Source organism: Paramisgurnus dabryanus, chromosome 2, assembly GCF_030506205.2.
Source record: "Paramisgurnus dabryanus chromosome 2, PD_genome_1.1, whole genome shotgun sequence".
Lineage (NCBI taxonomy): Eukaryota > Metazoa > Chordata > Actinopteri > Cypriniformes > Cobitidae > Paramisgurnus > Paramisgurnus dabryanus.
The window spans coordinates 52922121-52943524 of NC_133338.1; the positions used below are offsets into that span (position 1 = coordinate 52922121).

Here is a 21404-nt window from a genome sequence, read left to right on the forward strand (position 1 = left end):
AGAGGCCTTTGGAATGAAGTGTCTTGGCTTAAAGTCAGACTTTGCATGTATTTGAGTGTCTCCTGCCATTTCCCTAATGAAGTTAGTTCACATTCACTGTTTTCACAAAGTGAGATTTCACATTTGCGTACAGAAGCTCCCTGTTTTCCAGTCCTCAAAATCTTTCCTGAAGTGGAGGCTGTTAGCCACTGTCGGTCATGGCTCCCTCAAAGCAGGTGCCTGTTTATTGTTGGATTTCACTTGTTTTTCTCTCACTGGCAACTTCTTTCGATGGAACGGAGGAAAATGAACACCAGCTATATAGTCACGACAGCATCTTCGACAGCATCTATGATGGACTTGCCTATGACTTTGTTCAGGAGCCTATGTCATGGGCTGAAGCCCAAAAGAGCTGCGAGAAACGAGGAGGAAATCTTCTGAGACGCCTGAATAACGGGGTTCAGGACTTTTTACAGAGCATGTCTGAAGGATCTGGGCTGTATTGGGTCGGCGAGGACTTGACAAGTCATGATCCCATCAGTGGTGAGTAAAGATTCATAAATTCATATCTGTAGACTCACTACAAAAATCTTAATGCATACAAAACAGAGTAAATACATAGTCTGAATTAACACATCACATATCATCTTATAATCTTGTATGGATAGACATCCATGAAAAGAGAAAAATCAAGGGCTCTGTATTGATGTGAAAAAAAAGGAAAATCCTACAGGAAGCTAGTTTGTCACCATTTCTAAAACCTATTGGTATCTAAAAGTTACATATCTGTATACTAAATGGTACATATAGGAACTTTTTTGAAAGGGTACTGTCAGATTTTGTACTTTTCTTCGGTGTAATATAAAGCCTATAATTAACACTCAGATGTGCCTTTAATTCTAAAAAAAAAAAAAACGGATCCTTTCACAGCGATGACAAAGAAAAAATCCTTTTTGGTTCTCCCAAAAACTTTTAAATTTAAGATTTTAAGATGTTTACCTTTTCTTATTCTTCAGAACCTCTTCTCACTAAAAGTAAACTTCAGGGGACATTTATGTATTTAAGAGTGTTTGATAATAATTTTTATGTAATATATAGCATGATTTGCATATGTTTATAACTTGTTTTACATAACCATAAGAAAACATGTTTTTGTGAGAACTATTTGCTAAATCTCCTTTAAACTATTTTTTTATTTGAAGTTTCATTATTTTGAAAGCTTTAATCTTTAAAATAAAGGTGCTTTATGTTGCCATAGAAGAACCATTTTTGGCTAAATGGTTCCTTAAAGATCCTTAAATGGATAGTTCACCCAAAAATAAAAAATTGTCATAATTTACTCATTCTTATGTTGTCACAAACCTGTATAATTGTATTTTTTCTGATGAACACCAAGAAAATATTTTGAGGAAGGCTTCCTGAGCTCCATTCACTTCAATAGTATTATTTTCCTAACATGGAAATGAATGGGGCTCATGATTGATTTGGTTTTAAACATTCCTCAAAATATCTACCTTTGTGGTTATCAGAACAAAGAAATTTATACAGGTTTGTAACAACATTATTATATCTAAATGATGACAGAATTTTTGGGTAAACTATCCCTTTAACACCCAAAGAACCTTTCTGTGTCAAAAAAGGTTCTTTGTAGTTAAAAAATGTTATAGATTGTAAAAATAGGAAATAAATTATTCAGAAAACTGGTTCTTCTATGACATCTCTATGAAGAACCTTATTTTTAAGAGTGTGTCTGTATATTGTGATGTACTTTACATACACACACAATATATTTCCATTTAAGCCTTTAGGGAACCCAGAAGCGAGTACCTTGATCTAAAGACCATATTATATAACCAGGAACTTTTTTAACCTTTAAAGACCCAGACATCCCACGTGTGTGAATGTGGACAAATGTCCATTAACCTTTTTAAATACATCTCTTATTCTCCTAAAAGATAAAGATAAAGGAAGTGACGTCAGTGGTCGAGGTAATCTGGTTTGCACTTATTTGGTATCCAATCCATTTCATCTGGAGACCACACCCAACTGCAGCAGGACCTTGGGCTCCCTCTGCACGCTAGGTACACAAACAACTCAATAAACAAATCTCTGAATCAGATCATCTGAAATATACAACACACACACAGAACAGTGAAATTACACAATTTATTTTAAATGGAGATAAAATGATGTAGTTATGCCTTTGCAGATGCAAACTCACATCTGATGTCAAACAAAGGAAAACACAGGAGTCGCAGAGATGCAACGTTAGACAATGTATTAGGTGGTATGGTGGCAGCAGCAGCCGGTACCGTTGGTGCGTTTGTGCAGGTTGGTGAGGTTATTCAGATATAAAAGGATATTGGACTTTTGTTATTAAAGTACAGATCAAAGAAATGACCGTTAACTAACCTCTCGCAATTTTGCAGAGCATGATTGCAGTACTGAATGCTTTGGAATTATCAGTGACAGACTTGACGACGCAACAACGGGTATACAGTCTTTCATACCTTAAAGGGACACTCCACTTTTTGTAAATAGGCTCATATTCTAGCTCCCCAGAGTTAAACATTAGATTTTTGGCAGTACCACTTTTAGCATAGCTTAGCATAATCCATTGAATCTGATTAGACCATTAGCGTCACGCTCAAAAATGACCAAAGAGTTTCAATATTTTTCCTATTTTAAACTTAAACGGCCTAAAATAGTTCCCTTGGTAACTTTCAATAGCAGAGGACTATTTTTGAGCACTGCGTAATATCATAGCGCCTTCGGCAGCCACGGTACATCAGCAAAGTCCTTGATTATTAAGCCAGAATGAGAGTATAGTTCATAGCCATATCGGCATAGAAAATTGCAACTTTTAATTTTCCGTTTGCCTTAGTACACAATACAGAAGAGTCAAGTTTTAAATAGGGAAAATATAGAAACTCTTTGGTCATTTTTTAGCATGATGCTAATGGTCTAATCAGATTCAATGGATTATGCTAAGCTATGCTAAAAGTGGTACCGCCAGACCCGGAGATCAGCTGAACGGATTTCAAAACGGTAAACATCTAATGTTTAACTCTAGCGGAGCTGGAAAATGAAAGATTCAATAATAAAATAAAGCAACTGACCACATTCTCAGTGCCTCAATTATTTTGGATTTATGAATTTGGCAGATGCTTTTATTCAATTGACTTATAGAGCATTAAAGCAATATATCAACAGTATCTATGTCAGTAAGTGTTCCCTGAGATCAAACCCACAACATTTGGACTGCTATGTAATGCTCTACCAATTGAGCCATGTTGTGTTTATCTAATGTATCAATGTCATTTCTGTTTTTGCACATCATTTTCTAACAGATGCAATATCTGAATACGATATATACTTTTATAAAACAATCCAGCAGTCTACAGGACGCGGACAAGACTAACTTAATGAACGGCACTGCGGCCATGTTGCTGTATACGCAGGAGTGTAATCTCGACAACATGGATAGTGTAAGTCAAAAGAAAGTTCAATCGGATCATTCCTCTTCACGTTTACGAATCCTCTACATTCATTGGTAAATATTTATTTTATCAAACAGTTTGAGGAAATGGTGGCTCTTTCTGGCCTCATTTATGCAACGATCATAGGTGGGAGCTTCACCCAGGAGCTGTCAACAGGCACCATGTATATTGACAGGTCTGGCATTATAATTGTATGTTATAATATTCAATGGCTTATCTTTAATGGAACACACCCAGTATTCATAATGCCGTTTCATCCGTAGAAAAGATTCATCACAACTGGGTGGATCTTCAATCGGCTCACAGAACGGCACGTACTGCCAGCTTCCTTCTTCTTCTGCCCTGTCAAGCCAAGTGGGTTCTGGACCCGTCGATGTCCAGGTGTGCTGATGTGGCATTCAATATGTCTATTTTCATATTCATCACATATTTTTTTCAAAAGTCGACATGACACAAAAAAGAACCCTATATTGGTATTGTCGATAACCTTAATATCAAAAGTGGTATTGTTTATATCGTGCATACAGCACATATAATTCAGCTCTTGTCTTGAGAGCCACAACGATACAACGATACAATCCACCCATTTATTTTAAAATTACATTTTTTGCAGCTTTTTCAATTCAAAGTGAATCCAATGGAGGAAAAATCAAATGAAACCATCACCGGAACGACGTGCAGCTTCTCTCTTCAGCAAAAAGATTCTGCGGTTAAACTAAAAGGACTTCCAGAGGACATCGAGGTGATGTCGAAGCATACTAGATCTAGTGAATTAGTGGATGATAATATAGGTTAAGCTTTGTTTGAAATGATTAAACGAGTGTATAATGCTGTTGATACTTCTCTCTGTGCAGATCTTTCTGCCCTATCCTGATGCCCCTGATCCTGATGTTGCTAGTGTCAACTGGAAAGTCGGATATGCCGTCACCACGTCCTTCAACATCACAGACACAAACGTGACAGTGGTTGTTACGGCAACACCAAATAAAAACGTCACTCTCAATTTTCAGCTCTACCCTCCCAGTTGGTCAAACAACAGCGTTAACTACAGTGCTATAGTGACTAACCGAGGTAAAGTTGAAACAAAAATGAAAAATCATTATTGGAATATCTATGTACAAAATCAAATTTTTCTAGGACAATCATCTTTGGTTGTGTTTCAGTCAGGCAGTCACAATGAATGAATAATCTTTATATTATTTTAGATTTTTTTATTGCAACACGATCTCGCAAAGTTCCATGGCATAGTCACAAAAATTTTTGCTCATTTTTTCCGTGGCATTCTCACGGATCTCTACATTTTTCTGTGGCCCTGCCACGGACTTTCTTTTCCGTGGCATTCTCACGGATTGGTTACTCAACTGCTTTTTCCTATTTTCAAACCATTGTTGCTTCGGTTTAGGGTTAGATTTGATGTTTGCGTTAGTATGTCACTTAAAGTATTGGTTTATACTATTTTTTTGGATGTATTCTTTTATATTTTTTAAACTTTAAACAATTGCCGCCTTGCGATGGGGTTAGAGTTGGGTTTGAGTAGGGATGTCATTTTATGTAAATCTAACCCTAAACCGAAGCGAAAATGGTAAGAAAATAGGACAAAAGAGTTAAGTAACCAATCCGTGAGAATGCCACGTAAAAAAAATTTTGTGACTATGCCACGGAAATTTGTGAGATCAGGTTGTTTTATTTATGCTATTTAGTTCATTTTATCACAAATGTTGATGGCGTAATGGGTGAATCTCACAAAACATCAATCAACATTATGTACATACAGGGTAAAAAAATTAAAGTTGGATTAACTTAAAAAAATACTTTAATTTGAAAATTTTCTATTTAATGTTTCTCACATTATTTACCAATTGAAGTCATTTTGAAGTAGATCCAACATTCACTTTTTACAGTGTACTGTAAAAAATATTATTGCACTTACATTTTAAAGTTTAATCAGCTTGGATTTGGTTATTTCTGTAAACCAATATAAAATTAAGTTGACATAACTAAAGCAAATTCAACTTTATTTAATAAGTTACAATGACTCATAACTTGTCAAAATAGTTGAAACTACTTGTAAATCCTAGTTGATTAAACTTAAAAATTTAACAAAGAATCAAAAGAAAGAATTAAGAATTATGCTTTGCTTTAAAATAAATCTCCAGTTTCAGGGTCAAACTTGAATTTGTCATATAAAAATCATGACATTTGATTACCCATTTTCATAACTAAAATACAAAAGAAATAAAAGAAACAGACACACAGTATCACTACGATGTAAAATTACTGTATTAGGGGTTGTGCACACCAAAGCTTTTAAACGCGGCTGAAAACGCCAGACGGACCCCAACCGCCAACCTTTTTTCTCCCGACTGCCAGCTTTTTTCAGCTTTGGTTGCTTTGATACTTCTTTGTTTATCAGTCATGGTACGATGCGCCGGTTGGTTGTTTTGATGTTTATCCCGTCCCTCCTCCACTGAGATTGAAAGGCCGTGTGAGAACTGACATTGATGAGCTGAGCTTTTCACCCAAAGTTAAATTTTTTTCAACTCTCTGCGCTCAGCCAGGAAAAACCACAGAGCGCCGGCTTTCAGCGAGGAAAAATACGACAGCTGCTGGCTTTTTTGAAAAGCACCGCACTTCCATTGGAAACGATTGAAAATATACACCGCCCGTCGGCGTAAAAGCTTTGGTGTGCACGCTGCGTTACAGTAGTGAAACTCCTGTTGGGGTAATTGGGGAAAAGTTCAGATGGAAAAGTCGTTAAACGCCACCTCAAAAATAAGATAACGATTAAACCAAATGTCCTCGGGCCATTTAGAAATACTGCTTTGTTGGCAGAATCCATTAACTCTTTCACTGCCAGCGTTTAAAAAAAAAAGTTGCCAGCCAGCGCCAGCGTTTTTCATGATTTTCACCAAAGTTTAATGCCTTCCAGAAAATGTTCTTCTTTAAATATATGAAGAGTTTGGTTCCAAAACGCAATAAATCCATTTTGACAAATTTTGGTAAAAACATGTTTTCTATACCAAGAAAGTGACAAGATGAAAACCACTATTTTCTGTTACAAACTTTCACATAGCATCTTTAGGTTATAAAAACATAAAAAATTCAAATCCATAACTTGATTTTCAAAGATTTATTATAAAAACTGATTATTTTTTCCACAAAATGCAATAAATCCATGACAAGTTTTTATTCAAAGTGCTATAAATCTATTGAAACAATAGCCTATATAAATGTGCATTCATCTTTGCCATGTTATATTCATTTAGTTGACTAGTTGTACACACTAATTAAAAATATAAACATTAATGTCATTAATCAAAACACTTACTTTGTCATATTAAGAACACTGTCATTGCTGCGGTTATACTTGACGTCGTGGCTTAACGTTTTTCACAGCGATCAGCTGTAAAATGTTTTGGTCCTGCTCGATTTTCATTGACTTTGAGTAAAATTATGGAAAGTTTTTCATAAGATCCCCTGGGGTCAAAGTGTTAGCATGACAGAAGCTTGATGCTGTCGGCCCGGGCAAACAAGCACCCGTCTCTTGCGTAAATTATTAGATGTTGATGGCTTACGTTTCTTTCCCGTCACAGAAAACCATCACAGGTTTATCAATGCCATTAAAGTATTATTTTGTTTTTGTTTGTTTGTTCACGAAGTACATAGTAGATGAGGATAACTAGGATTCCGTGTACTCAGCGCGCCGCCATTGTTTGTTTACATTGCGTGAATGGTGCGCTGCAATCTGTGGAGTGGATTTATGGCATTCTGTAGAAAAGGGGGAGTGGCGTTTATTGCATTTTGGAAAAAAGGGAGAAAAGATGACAGAATAACACGGCGGATAATGGATTTTGCGTAAAATTAAGAATTTACTTTTTAATACTGACCTGATATAATACTGATTCTGGCAGGAACTCATTTTTTTCAAAAATGGCGTTTATTGCGTTTTGGAACCAAACTCTTCATATAAACATACAATATTCCAAATGAAAGAACAGACCCTCTGCTTTAAACAAAAAAAAAAAACGTTTCATCCTACCTTCAGTGGTTCTTTTGTAATCAGCTTTTGAATATGGGTAGGTTTCTGCAAAAACACCACATTTTGAGCAAAAAGCAGAGATAATTCCATTTTTGTGACGGACTTTTCATAGAGATCCCATTTAGAGCGATCTTTAAAACAGAAACGGACATGCAGCCGGTTGCCACAGGGTTTAAAAAGTTGCGGAAGGGCGCCACCTGGTGGATAATAGCGGTATTGTGGAAAGACGGAAAATCTCGTCATTGGCGGGGAAGCGTTGACGAGATATCTCGTCAATGGCGGTGAAAGAGTTAAGAGTGCTCTTTTACAAGAAAACATGTCAGATGGACATAAAGGGTTTTGCATTTTATTTGATGCAATATACACATTGTTATTTATTCATTTTTATTTACTGTATACTTACAGATAATTACCGCTGGCTGATCCCCCCAGAGATGCGAAAGGAAGGTTACGGCAACTGGAAGGTGTCAATATCACCAGTCAACTACACCTCAAATGATGGAATGAACATGAATGTCTCCGTTTTTGTGACCAAGTGTGTTTTTTGGGACACAGATATTGATCAATGGAGCAGGGAGGGTTGCAAGGTAAGACTCCACAAGTGATCCGCACAAGTGTGACAAAAGTCTTTAAACAATATCCGAGATTCATCTAATATCGTTTCTACAGGTGGGTATCAAAACAATGCCAAAACTAACTCATTGCTTGTGCAACCACACGACGTTCTACGGAAGCTCCTTTTTCGTGATGCCAAACACGGTGGATCTGTCCAAGACGGCGGCTCTGTTCGCTACTGTGAATGAGAATTATATTGTGGTGGTCGTGCTCAGCTGTTTCTTTGCCCTTTATCTGATGGGCGTGATGTGGGCCTGGTATGCAGACCGCAAAGCTTACAGAACGGTAATTTAAGAGCATGAATACTTAATGTCTTACTGTCAATTCATTAACGATATTCTAAGTCTTTAAAAAACGTTTTTGGCTGAATGGTTCCATAAAGAACCTTTAACATCCAAGGAACCTTTTTGTTCCAAAAAAGGGTTCTTTTCAGTACAAAGAATCTTTTTTGAAACAGAAAGGTTCTTCGGATGCTCTTTATGGATCCATTCAGCCAAAAATGGTTCTTCTATGACATAGTGGAGCATCTTTACTTTTAAGACAGAATAAGCAACCAACAATATTCGTTTCTGTAAAGCGCAGGTTTTACAAATTAAAGTGACTATCATCTGTGTCCACAGCGAAAGATGACTCTTCTCGATGACAACCACCCATGTGCCTCCTACAACTACCTTATAACAGTTCAGACAGGTCACAGAAGAAATGCCGGCACCAGCGCTAAGGTAAAACGTACTTGCTTGATATCTACATTAGACTTTTCAACTTTCAATGACAAGGTGCTTTATCAAAGTTATTTTGTTTGGATAGGTCAAGGTGACCCTGACCTTTGAGGATGGAAAGAGCGAGCCATATAACCTGTCTGATTCGGACAAGCCGGTGTGTGAGAGAGGAGGGGTAGACAAGTTTTTGCTCAGTGTGCCCTTCTGTCTCGGTACACCAGAGAGCATTGACATATCACATGATAACTCTGGGCCAAGCCCTGACTGGTAGGTGTTTGAATGTTCCTGCTTTTGCATGTGTTTTCTTATTTTTGCATAGCAAGCTAGAAACAGGGAACACTTGAAAATGAGTATTTGTGTCACTTTCCATTTTCCTTTCCATTTTTTTTGTGTGTGTGTGTTTTAGCCAAAAGAAAATCTTAAACTAAAATATAGATGTTATACACTGTAAAAAGTTGGTTCAACGTAATAGTTACTTTAATTGGTAACACCTAAAAACTCAACGGTAGCACTTTATTTTTCAGTACTTGTTCTTACCTTGTACATATATGGTAGATATGTTGTACTTGCAGATAAATGTGTGGTACTTCTTTTGAGTATCTACATGGTACTTACCAGTGGTACATTCTTGGTAGTTATTATGTAACTCTAGATAAGTACTGGGTAATACCAGATCCATACTTATAGTGTGGGTATACTGTAACTAACAAGAAACACTACTGTACTTGAATGTACAATATAAGTTATAGACAACAATGCATCATGTTTTATTGTTTTACTAGTTAATATAACTCACAGTGACGTATATATACTATGCTATATCTTAGGTGGTAGGTCCTGTGTAATAGCTACATGAAGTGCAACACTTTATTTTACAGTCCTGTTCCCATGCAGTTACTATGGACCTACTAGTGAATGTACCCAGTAGGTAATACGTACGGTATTTAATGCTTGGGTTTAAAGAGTATAATAAAGGATATTGAGCACAAAAATGGCACATCAGTAATGTTTGTTTATACGTACAGTATAAACAAGTACCTTTCATTTACTTATACTGAGCTGTAAGTACTACACACGTACCATGTATATAGAATTTGTAAGTACATGTTTCTCATTAGTTCAGTAGACATACACTATATGTGCTGTCATTAACGTACACTGGCCTGTATATACTACACACTTACCATCTACAGGCACATACAATTTGTAAGTACAGTAGTGTTTGTAATTAGTTATCATATGAACACTACAAGTACCTGTCATTAACCCACACTTACATGTAAGTACTAAATATTTATATTGTATATTAATTTCTAAGTACAGTAGTGTTTCTTGTTAGTTACAGTAAGTATGTATCTGGTATTACCCAGTACTTATCTAGATTTAAATAATAACTACCAGGAATGTACCAATGCTAAGTACATTAATGATACCGTTTAATTACCATGTAGACACTCAAAAGTAAGTACCGCACATTTCTCTGCAAGTACAACATATTTACCATATATGTACAAGGTAAGTACACGTACTGTAAAATAAAGTGCCACCAATTTGACTAAAGGGAAATTTACTTTAGTTAATAGTAAAGTGTTACCAATTTAATTATTTTTTTAAAGGGCACCTATTATGCAAAATCCACTTTTACAAGGTGTTCGGATATAATGTGTGTTGGCAGTGTGTGAATACAACCACCCTACAATGAAAAAATCCACCCACCTCTTCTTTTTTAATCCCTATTAAACCAAAGCAGCCTTATTGGACATGCCGTTTTGATTCTATTATCATTGTGAGGTCACATTGATAAAGCCACGCCCACTTACAGTCCTACATTACCATAGTTTCCACCCTCAGCGAGTTGTACTTTGTCCACTTGATACATTTGTATCAGACTGTATTAATCAGATCTATTTTAACTAAAAGCGCTCACTGTCTTGTTTGTAAGGAAGGGAGGAGCTGAAGCTCATTTGCATTAAAGGTACAGACATGAAAACAGCTAATTTTTTCTCCCACCCAAATAGGGTAATTTTGGACGTGCTATAATAAATTATCTAAATGATAATAAAACAATGGCCTTTGAAGTAAAGGTTTGAATGGATGATATATTACATTTGTGTTTCATCAGGTATTTGGACAGAGTGACACTGCAGGATTTACAGACAATGGAGGTCACACACTTTCTGTGCTCCACCTGGCTTAGAGGCGAAGTCTGCAAGAGAACCTTCAACTCCGCCAAGACCGATGAAGTCGCCAGCTTTGGGTACAAATTTATTTATTTATTACAGAAAAGATTAATCTGCTGTACCAGTCAAAAGTATTAATACGCTGGCTCTTTCGGTATTATGGATAGGATATACATCAGATATTAAAATAAAAAGAACATAACACAAATAATAATACTATGAATAACAATAACAAGCTACGATAGCACGTAAATTTACCCTATTGTGAATATTTTCCAGTAATAGTACACTCTACACAGAAGAACCTTTTTCTGTCTATATGGTGTTCTTTAACCCCCTAAGACCCAAGCTTTGGTTTGTCTTTTTTTTAATTTCTTCCAGCTATTTTGGGGTTAGGAAGAACCAATAAATATAATAACCAAATATTTTTCCTTGAACATAAAGCAGTGTAATTTTCCATGTTTGTAAGTAGTTACACAGAATTAAGTATTATGGTGCAAAAAAAGTCCATGTATCCAGGTCTTAGGAGGTTAAGGTTTTTTGGTTCACCAAAAAAAGGTTCTTCTATGGCATCGCTTTGAAGAACCTTTTTAAATTGTAAAGTCATCAAAAGCATGTGCGAGTTATATAACAAGTAGAAAATGCTAAACAGATGCAAATACAACATCCACCATTTCTTACAGTCTCTTTATCAGCTACACTGTAAAAAACATGCACCATTTTTTGTCAAATCAACATATATTTATACTATGTTACTTTAACTTAAAAAATAGTTTTTATGAGTTATGTCAACTAATCACATGTCAAAACATAAAATAGTTGGTTGAATTGACTTGCAAAACCAAGTTGTTGTTTTTTTTACAGTGTACATTGTTTAAAATTAAATGTTCATTGTTGGCCTGTATGGCTTCATAATCAACCTTTAAAGAGCACCTATTTAACGATTTACAATTTTACACATCCTTTGGTGTGCAAGTGTATATAAGTGCATGATAACAATATGCAAAGTTACGAATCCCAAAGTAAACGATGACACAAGTTATCGCCTCCAACGTAAATCTTTGTTCTTGGACTACAACAAACACACGGATCAAACCATGACTCAAACACAAGTTTTGTGCAGTGTAGAGTAGCGCTTGTTGTTTGTCGTTTATACGATCAATTCAATTCAATTTTATTTATATAGCGCTTTCACAATTGTTAATACAAATGCAGACATGGTTTTAATGTTTTAGTGTCCTAACCTTACCAATATTTTATGTTCTGCTCAAGCCGCACTGGTAAAGTTGATCGTTCAGCTTGGTCATCAGCATTTTTTGGATCAGATTCGGCTCCGAATTCTGTTGATAAGGTGGTAAAGACGATATTGACTCCTGTCAGTATTGCATTGGGAGCTAATCTTCCAAACATGGTAAGGAGCGTCACATTTCCAGCTGATGTCAGAGGAATTCAGGCCAATCACAACGTTCTGGTTAGCTGGCCAATCAAAGGACACTGCGCTTTTTAGAACAATGAACAAGAACAAGAGTTTTGTTCAAAATCAACACATTTCAGGGAGGCAGGGAGTAGAGGAGTAACAATGATGTATGTGGAAAATAATCAAAAAAGTCTTTTTGAGCCACACACCACGCGTACACATTGTTTTACAGCAAATACACAAAATAACATTGTTTTAAAGGAATAGTCTACTCATTTTCAATATTAAAATATGTTTTTACCTTAACTAAGAACTGTTGAATCATCCCTCTATCATCTGTGTGTGTGCACGTAAGCGCTGGAGCGCGCTGCGACGCTACGATAGCATTTAGCTTAGCCCCATTCATTCAATGGTACCATTTAGAGATAAAGTTAGAAGTGACCAAACACATCAACGTTTTTCCTATTTAAGACGAGTAGTTATACGAGCAAGTTTGGTGGTACAAAATAAAACATAGCGCTTTTCTAAGCGGATTTAAAAGAGTAACTATATTTTATGGCGTAATAGCACTTTTGTGAGTACTTCGACTCGGCGCAGTAACACCCTCCCTCTCCCATTATGAGGGTGAGAAGGGGAGCGGACTTTTCAGGCGAGTTGAAGTACTCCCAAAAGTGCTATTACGCCATAAAATATAGTTCCTCTTTTAAATCCGCTTAGAAAAGCGCTATGTTTTATTTTGTACCACCAAACTTGCTCGTATAACTACTCGTCTTAAATAGGAAAAACGTTGATGTGTTTGGTCACTTCTAACTTTATCTCTGAGTGGTACCATTGAATGAATGGGGCTAAGCTAAATGCTATCGTAGCGTCGCAGCGCGCTCCAGCGCTTACGTGCACACACACAGATGATAGAGGGATGATTCAACAGTTCTTAGTTAAGGTAATAACATATTTTAATATTGAAAATGAGTAGACTATTCCTTTAAGCTATGTAATAGAGACTCTTTAATATAATTTTACATTTTAGTCCTGTCAATACGTCAAGGTTATACGTTTCATTGTGTATTGAATACGTAAGTAAATGTACATGTGGTACAAACGCACTTTATGTTAAGGTGACCAGACGTCCCCGTTTTCCGGGGACAGTCCCGTTTTTTGATGTTCTGTCCCTGACTGGAGCTGTCCCGGAAATGTCCCCGTTTTACAGCCCGTCCAAAACAACCAGCAAATACACTGAAAAACCCGATCAACGTAGCGTTTGTAGTACCAAGCCGGAGCAATCATGTAATGATTATTTTCACCAGCAGAGGAGGCAGCGAGCTAATGATTACTTGCGCACGCAACTGATTTAGCGATGAAGAATTTACTACGAGGCACATGAGAAAGCGTGTTTAATATCATAAGATATTAAAACAGTTTAAGGTACTAACTACTCATGTTAAATTAAAATAATAAACCAATGAAGTGAACTGATCACAGTATGGTACTGAGCATTTGTTTTGTGTAGGCTAAATATGTTTACATTTTGCATTATTCCTTCTATTCTTTGTGTTTACAATGCTATGAAATCAGCTGAAGTAGTACCATAAAAGTCATTTTTGATGAGGTATATCTCTTGTATAAAAAAAGGAAAAAAATTTGATTTAAGCTACAGAACTTGTTCAATTAATTAAATTAGAAACACTGCAGAAAATGACTTTCTTATTAGTATTTTTCTCTTGTTTTAAGTACAAATATCAAATATTCTTAAAGGTGCAGTGTGTAATTTTTAGAAGGATCTCTTTACAGAAATGCAATATTATATACAAAACTATATTATCAGTGGTGTATAAAGACCTTTCATAATGAACCGTTATGTGTTTATTACCTTAGAATGAGATGTTTTTATCTACATACACCCAGGGTCCCCTTACATGAAAGTCGCTATTTTGGGCCGCCATTTTTTCTACAGACGCCCTTAACGGACAAACTTTTTTACTAAGTTATCCAGTGGCGGCTACCGTAGCTTCTCTATGTGTTTTTAAAGCGAGCGGTGAGCAGTGGACTAAGCCGTTGGTTGCAATTTGCAACCTCACCGCTACAATTTACACACTGCACCTTTAAGTCAAGATGCATTTTCTTGATGGGCAAAATGACCTAAGAAAATAAGTCTAATTTTTATACCAAAATATAAAATTTGTGCTTTAAACAAGCAAATTCCACTACTTAATTCAAGAAAAAAATTAAAGAAAAAGATTTTTTGCATATTTTAAGCACAAATTCACTTCAATTTATTTTTTTGTCTTAAAACTAGATTTTTCTTAGAGGATTTTACTTATCAAGAAAATGCATCTTGATTTTAAAAATTTTTGTACTGAAAACAAGACAAAAATACTATTAAGTAAGAAGTAAGTCATTTTTCCATGCACAACAATAAAAAGAAGAAAACTTTCAAAAAACTTTTGTCCCCATTTTTCAATTCATAGATGATAACAAATGAGAATTTAATGATATTTTGACCATTTAACTAGGAAATGTCTCCGGTTTTCATTTTAAAGATCTGGTCACCTTACTTTATGTAAAAATGCACACATATTTTCATGAGATCACTTAGCACCCAGCTGGATAGTACAACTTATTTGAGTCATAAAATACATATTTAAAAAATTTAGTTTTGTTAAACACATAATTTGACTACAAATGATGTACCAGTCTTCAGATTGAGAAACGTCCATTGAGGGTTCATTTGTAAACATTATTAACAATTCATCTCCTCTTTTCCCTCACAGTAACATTTTCCAGACTCGAACATCATCCGGCTTTCGTGATGAGCACATTTGGGTGTCAATCGTTGACCCACCGCGCCAAAGCCCCTTCACCCGCGTACAGAGAGTTTCCTGCTGTATGTCTCTACTGCTCTGCACCATGGCCATTAACATCGCTTTCTGGAATCTTCCAACAGATGTGGAGTCTCCTGTTATCATAAAGATAGGTCAATACTTTCACATTTCATGCAATGATGATGTCATATTTACATTTGACATCTCAACACCAGGCACCTTTTCCATATTTTGATATGTTTTTCTACTTTCAATAACACATGTTTTATGGATTTTTCAGGATCTTTCAGTCTGACCTGGCAACAGCTGATGGTGGCTGTGGAAAGCGGTCTTTTCATGTTCCCTATCAACATTCTCATCATCACCATCTTCCGTCACATCAAGCCACGAATTCCTGAAAGCGAAGAAAGCCGCAAAGGCAAAACTCCAGGCTTTGCCTCCGCGTCCATGGACACCATCATTCAGGTTCCTCTGCAGTTCTTCTGTAACATTACAATAATTCTCATTAAAACCATGTCATGTTGTTATAAGTGCATGTTTATATCTTTCAGGAAACTATGGACCTGTTGAATTACCTTAGCAAGAGCCCCAAAAACCAGATGGGTAAAGAGCTGAAGACTGAGGCCAGCGGAGATCTTTTCTGGGCTCTGAATAAAGTGCACGATTTGATCGAGATGATGACAGGTTCCTTCATCGCTACTACATACATCTCATTTCATTTGTTAAAGTGCATCTAATGCAGTGTTCGAATTATGTCAAAGATTACGGGGTCCCCTAGCTAAGCCCCTCCCTGGCCAAGCCTTTCCCCCCATCACTATAGGGTCACAGTGATTTCACAAAGTAAGATTTAATCAAAGAACCCCCAATTTACCCTTAATTCAAACCCTAACCATTTTTTACCCTTAATAAAAGTTTGAAATAATAGTTTAGGCAGAATTTTTTAAAAGCCCCTTAACAGTCCTTCCAGAAAAATCCGATTATGCAATCGCATGATTCAATGCATTATCATCCAAAGTCCGCATACTTATGCAGGAGCCGCATTTTTTCAAATACGCCACACTTTCACCACATAAATTGAGATTTCTGTGCGCAAAATATGCATTGATTTCATATTCCCCACATTTTTTGTAGCATAAAAGTCACAAATATCTTAGCAGAAAGTTTCACATTTTTGCACTCACTTTACACAAGCCCAGCCATGTCCCCTATATGGGAACGTTATGAAGTGACTTTATTACGCGACGTGAACATCTTTAAAAAGCTGCAAACCCAAACCACAGTTTTTGCAAGTTCCTGCAATTTCATTGCATAAAATTGCATAAATATCCCTCATATTAAATCACATTTTTTAAGAAAATGTGCCGCAAATTAAGTATTTTTGCCCGCAACAATCGCAAAAAAACTATTTTGGATTATTTTATTGCGAAATTGGGACAAATAATGTCCAGTTATGCTTTGTGAAAGCGCAGCACGAGACCATTAAATTCATATAGCATTTTAATTTTAATAAAAACCAGAGGACCCCACAATTTATATTTTTGTGCTTTATAGGAGGTCCGGGACCACCCCAGCCCCCCCCCCCTCAATTTTAACACCGATCTTATGTCACTAGCTGCGATTCCATTACAGATTTGCACAAAACTTAAGCGTTATTTTCTAAATGTTGACAAAAGACTATTACGAAATGATGCCGTTTCCATTAACAGTGATGCGACTGAAACATATTTTTTCCTGTCATGATAAGTCGACTGATGCTGGTAAGTTTACTATTAAGTGTGTTCGACAAGATCTGACAGGCGGATGTCGTCAAAAGTACCGCAAATCAAAATTTTACTTCGTGTGATTTCTCGAAGCGCTCTCGTGGTACTAGAAAAGCCTTGTATACTTGGGAGCAGACATGTATTTAGGTGTTTCTGGGATGTTTTAGTACATACCGCATCATCTTCAAATAATAATTTTGTGACTTACTTATTAAGTGACCTGATAATGTTTCCATTTAAGTTTTGCGAAATACACCTTTTTCCGAATTGCATGAAAAACCACATCATGCGAGCATAAAACGTTTTTGGCAATATATGGCAGTTTTTGCGAAAATTACGTGTTTCAATTATTTTCAATTCACAATTTCAATTTGCGCAATTTGAAGGGTAATGTAAACGCAGCTACTGTGATTCATTCTAAACTATATCAAAAAAAAAATTTAACTTCACAAAGAAACCATTATTGTGTTATGCTACCAGACGTGAAATTATTGACATATTTTTTTTGTATAAGCACTATTTCTTTAAACTTTGCTACAACATCTGATACAAGCCTGACATGCCTGGCACAGATCCAGCCACAGTCGTCTGAAACTCATAACAACTAAATAGTATAAACTTTTCAGCATACTCAGGATATGCAATGTCATATAAAATCATAACATGGTTATGTTCCCACAGCGGAAGTTGTCGGTGATCCTCACTGGTCGCACTGCAGCCGTTTCGTCTTTTACTCATTGAGTCACCTCAGTCGTTTGCTGGATCATGTTGGAGAGAAGGGATGTTTCCTAAATGAGGAGCTTCGGCAGGCGAGGGGAACGCTGAGTGTTTTGTTGAAGAAGGCTGAGATGGCGTCTCTCAGGCACACTCCACAAGGGTCAGGATGACTTATACTCAACCTAGAATTGTCCTTGTAATCCTCAAGGCTTCCTTTAAAGTGAATGTTTTTGTGTTTTTGTACCCCAGCCCCATATGTGTGCAGGAACCACAGAAGAAGAAGGGCTGGTGGTTGCCGTGGTGGTTTGTGTTCGTGGGATGGGCTCTTCTTTTCATCATGAGCGGCCTCTCTACTTTCTTCACTCTGTTGTACGGCTTCCAGTACGGGAGAGAGTCGTCCATACAGTGGGTTGTAACCTTAACACTGTCTCTGGTCCAGAGCATCTTCATCCTGCAGCCTCTTAAGGTAAAACAAATCATCGAAAAAATGTTTTATTTACTCACTTACAGTCAAAAAATTCTGGGTTATTTTCAACCCAGCATTGGGTCATAAAGGGATGAGCCCAGCAAACTCAAAATTGTGTGTCATTTTAACCCATTGTTTGGTCAAATATAAAAAAATTCTGAGCTAATTTCAACCCATCCAACCTGTTTTTTTTTTAAAGCTGTCAAAAGATTTATTGCAATTAATCGCATACAAAATAAAAGTTTGTGTTTGCATAATATTGTGTATTATGCATAATACATTTAAATGCTATATTTATGTATATTTTGTTTAAATTATATATAATATTAAATATATCAAAATCTAAATAAATATATCTATACATGTAAATGTTTATTAAATATATACATGCATGTGTGTGTATTTCTATATACAAAATAATTACACACAGTGCTCCCACATATACACTGAAAAAAATGATTCATTCAATTTACTCAATTATTTTAAGGTAAGTGGTTTCAATCAATTTATTTAAGCTACATTTAAACAAAAAAAAGAGAAAGGCCAAACAAAACAAAAAACTTTCATTTAAATGTAGGGTAAATAAATTGATTGCAACCACTTACCTTAAAAAAATTTAGTAAATTGAATTAATCATTTTTTTATGTATTTTTGTGTATTATGCAAAAACAAACTTTTATTTTGTATGCAATTGATCACGATTAATCTTTTGACAGCCCTATATATATATATATATATATATATATATATATATATATATATATATATATATATATATATATATATATATATATATATATATATATATTTATTTATTTATTTATTTATTTATTTATATTTATATTAACCAAGAGTTTGCTTTCCACCGTCTTGGAAAACAGATAAAGATCTCAACTATGATTATTATTTTCTGATGTCTTTTTTATTTATAACAGGTGTTATTAGTGGCAATCTTCTTTGCTATGATTCTGAGACCAGTTCCTGTGGATTACAACGAAGAGGTTGAACTTCTCCTGAAAGGTGAGATTATAAACATAAAAACCCCAAATCATTTTGTCTCAGTCTTATCAAACATAAGCAGCGTTCTCACAAACCTTTTTTATTGATCTGTTACAGAGCAAAAGGAAAAATGTGAGGAATACTCTGGAAGATCAGTATCCTGAAGAAAGACCCTCGATTAAAGAGCCATCAGACTGACTGGGATTTTGAGTCTAGATATTGGTGTTGGGAGCGGCGTGTTGACCAATTTCACGTTTCACGCGAATATTTGGTTTCTCGCTGGATCTTACAGTTTAAATCCATTTGTGTAGGCACACATTTATTTTTCATGTAAGAGACTTTATTTGTACATAATTTATGTATCAGAATAGAGTAAAATATATTGTCTATATGATTTAAGTATATATTGTACAATGGCTTACTGGTTATCTGCTTTTATGGTTTTGTCTTTATTTTGGTACCCAAGGGAAGAAAATTAATCAAATACTCAAGACTCTAACATATAATGAATATTGAGTTTACACAAGATTACATTAAAACTATGTCTATGTTTAAGCAGACTATATTAACAGAGCTACATTTGGGTGGTCAATGTAAATCTAGACATAATGTTTTTCTTTCAATTATTAGAGATTAGATGCTCTTAAACATAGTACTGCTGTCATTTCTGAGCTTTGCTGATAAATATAACATCGCTTTCAGTCCGTGTGACTTTTAGAAAGTTGCACAAATCAAACAAACCAGTCATTTATTTTTGTTTACTTGTGTAAAACATCAGAAACATGCAAGATGAAACACTGAATATTCAATGCATAAATACTCATAAATGCATAAATGAAATGTATTTTGGCCTATCTTATTAAAATAAACTTCATTTAAACATACCTTTGTTGCCTTTTTGGTGTATTAGTTGAAAATTTATCATGATATAGCTGAATTATTTCTGCAAAAACTAAATAATTTTTTTTTAAACCCAGATACTTGTCAAGTCTTTCAAACAAACAGCAACGTTTTAATAACACTACAGTTTAAAAAATGACACTAAAATACACTCAAGTAAACTTAGTAAATGTCCTGTTTTCATGCACTAATTTTGTACATAATATTAATCTTTAGTACTACTTAATATAAACTTAAGAACATCTAAGTGTACTCAACTGTGTTATTGTAAGACACTACTGATAATTAATAAACTTTTTTCAAGTGCACAAGATACTGTAAAATGTTTCTGTAGAAATTACAGTAGGCAGCTGTTTCCCAGTAATATTGATGTTTTTTACTGGCAACAGTTTGTACAAAGTTAAAGGGGACAGAGAATGAAAAACCATTTTTACCTTGTCTTTGTTGAATAATTGTAGTCTACCTGCATTCACAAACATACAAAAAGTGCTAGACATGTAAACATCTCAGTCTCATAGAAATTCCTCTTTTAGAAATGTCAGCCAGAAAACGGCCCAATCTGAAAAACTGATGCTTATGACATCACAGGCATCTCACTGCCCCTTCACTTTAAAATAATTGGCTAAATTTTTTTGAGTGGCAGCAAAGTCAGCCAATCAGTAATGAGATTGCAAGTTAAGCCAGTAGGGGGAGCCAAATAGGTGCAAAACCACTTGTTTAAAATTCCCCACCCTAATAGAGCTATCTGAGAGAGGTTTTTAGGAAGCTTATAAGGCATTACAGACCCAAACAAAACAAATTTGTCTACATGTCACATCACAGAACAATGATAAATACCCCGTTCAATCATTCGATGTCACCTTTAAATGAACATTAAACATTAACAAGTCTTCATCTTTACAGAATAAAACTAAAATCTCATGCAAAAAAAATTTGCCTCATGCAAAGCATTCTGGGAAACAAAATCTGAAGGAAAAAACTGATAAATGTTGATGAGGATTTCTGGTTCCCAGAATGCTTTGCATGAGGCTGTTTTTTTAGTTTTATTCTGTAAAGACAAAGACTTGTTAATGTTTAATGTTCATTTAACTTTAAACTGTTTAATAACATACATTTAATCTACAGTAAGTTACTGCTTGCTTAACTACAGCAACATTTTTACAATATAAACTATACTTTTTAATGAGTATATTTGTAGTGTTCAACTTTTACACTTTTATTCAGCATAAAATATCAATGTACTACAAATGTACATACGTTTAGTACATTCATGCATACTTTATTTGTACTTGTT

The 21404-nt window shown here is 35.3% G+C and overlaps 1 protein-coding gene across 1 annotated transcript; it reads left to right on the top strand.

The window, feature by feature from the left end:
* Positions 1 to 146: 146 nt before the first annotated feature.
* On the top strand, positions 147 to 20056 carry pkd1l3 (polycystic kidney disease 1-like 3). Its single transcript, XM_065261699.2, has 21 exons — positions 147 to 522; positions 1935 to 2060; positions 2189 to 2310; positions 2409 to 2471; positions 3330 to 3467; positions 3557 to 3654; positions 3743 to 3860; positions 4093 to 4221; positions 4334 to 4550; positions 7924 to 8105; positions 8188 to 8418; positions 8754 to 8855; positions 8941 to 9119; positions 10975 to 11109; positions 15218 to 15420; positions 15549 to 15733; positions 15820 to 15952; positions 17710 to 17905; positions 17995 to 18211; positions 19147 to 19231; positions 19328 to 20056. The coding sequence occupies exons 1-21, from the start codon at positions 198 to 200 to the stop codon at positions 19372 to 19374; spliced, it is 3231 nt and encodes a 1076-aa protein (XP_065117771.1). The 5' UTR covers positions 147 to 197; the 3' UTR covers positions 19375 to 20056.
* The last annotated feature ends 1348 nt before the right edge of the window (positions 20057 to 21404 follow it).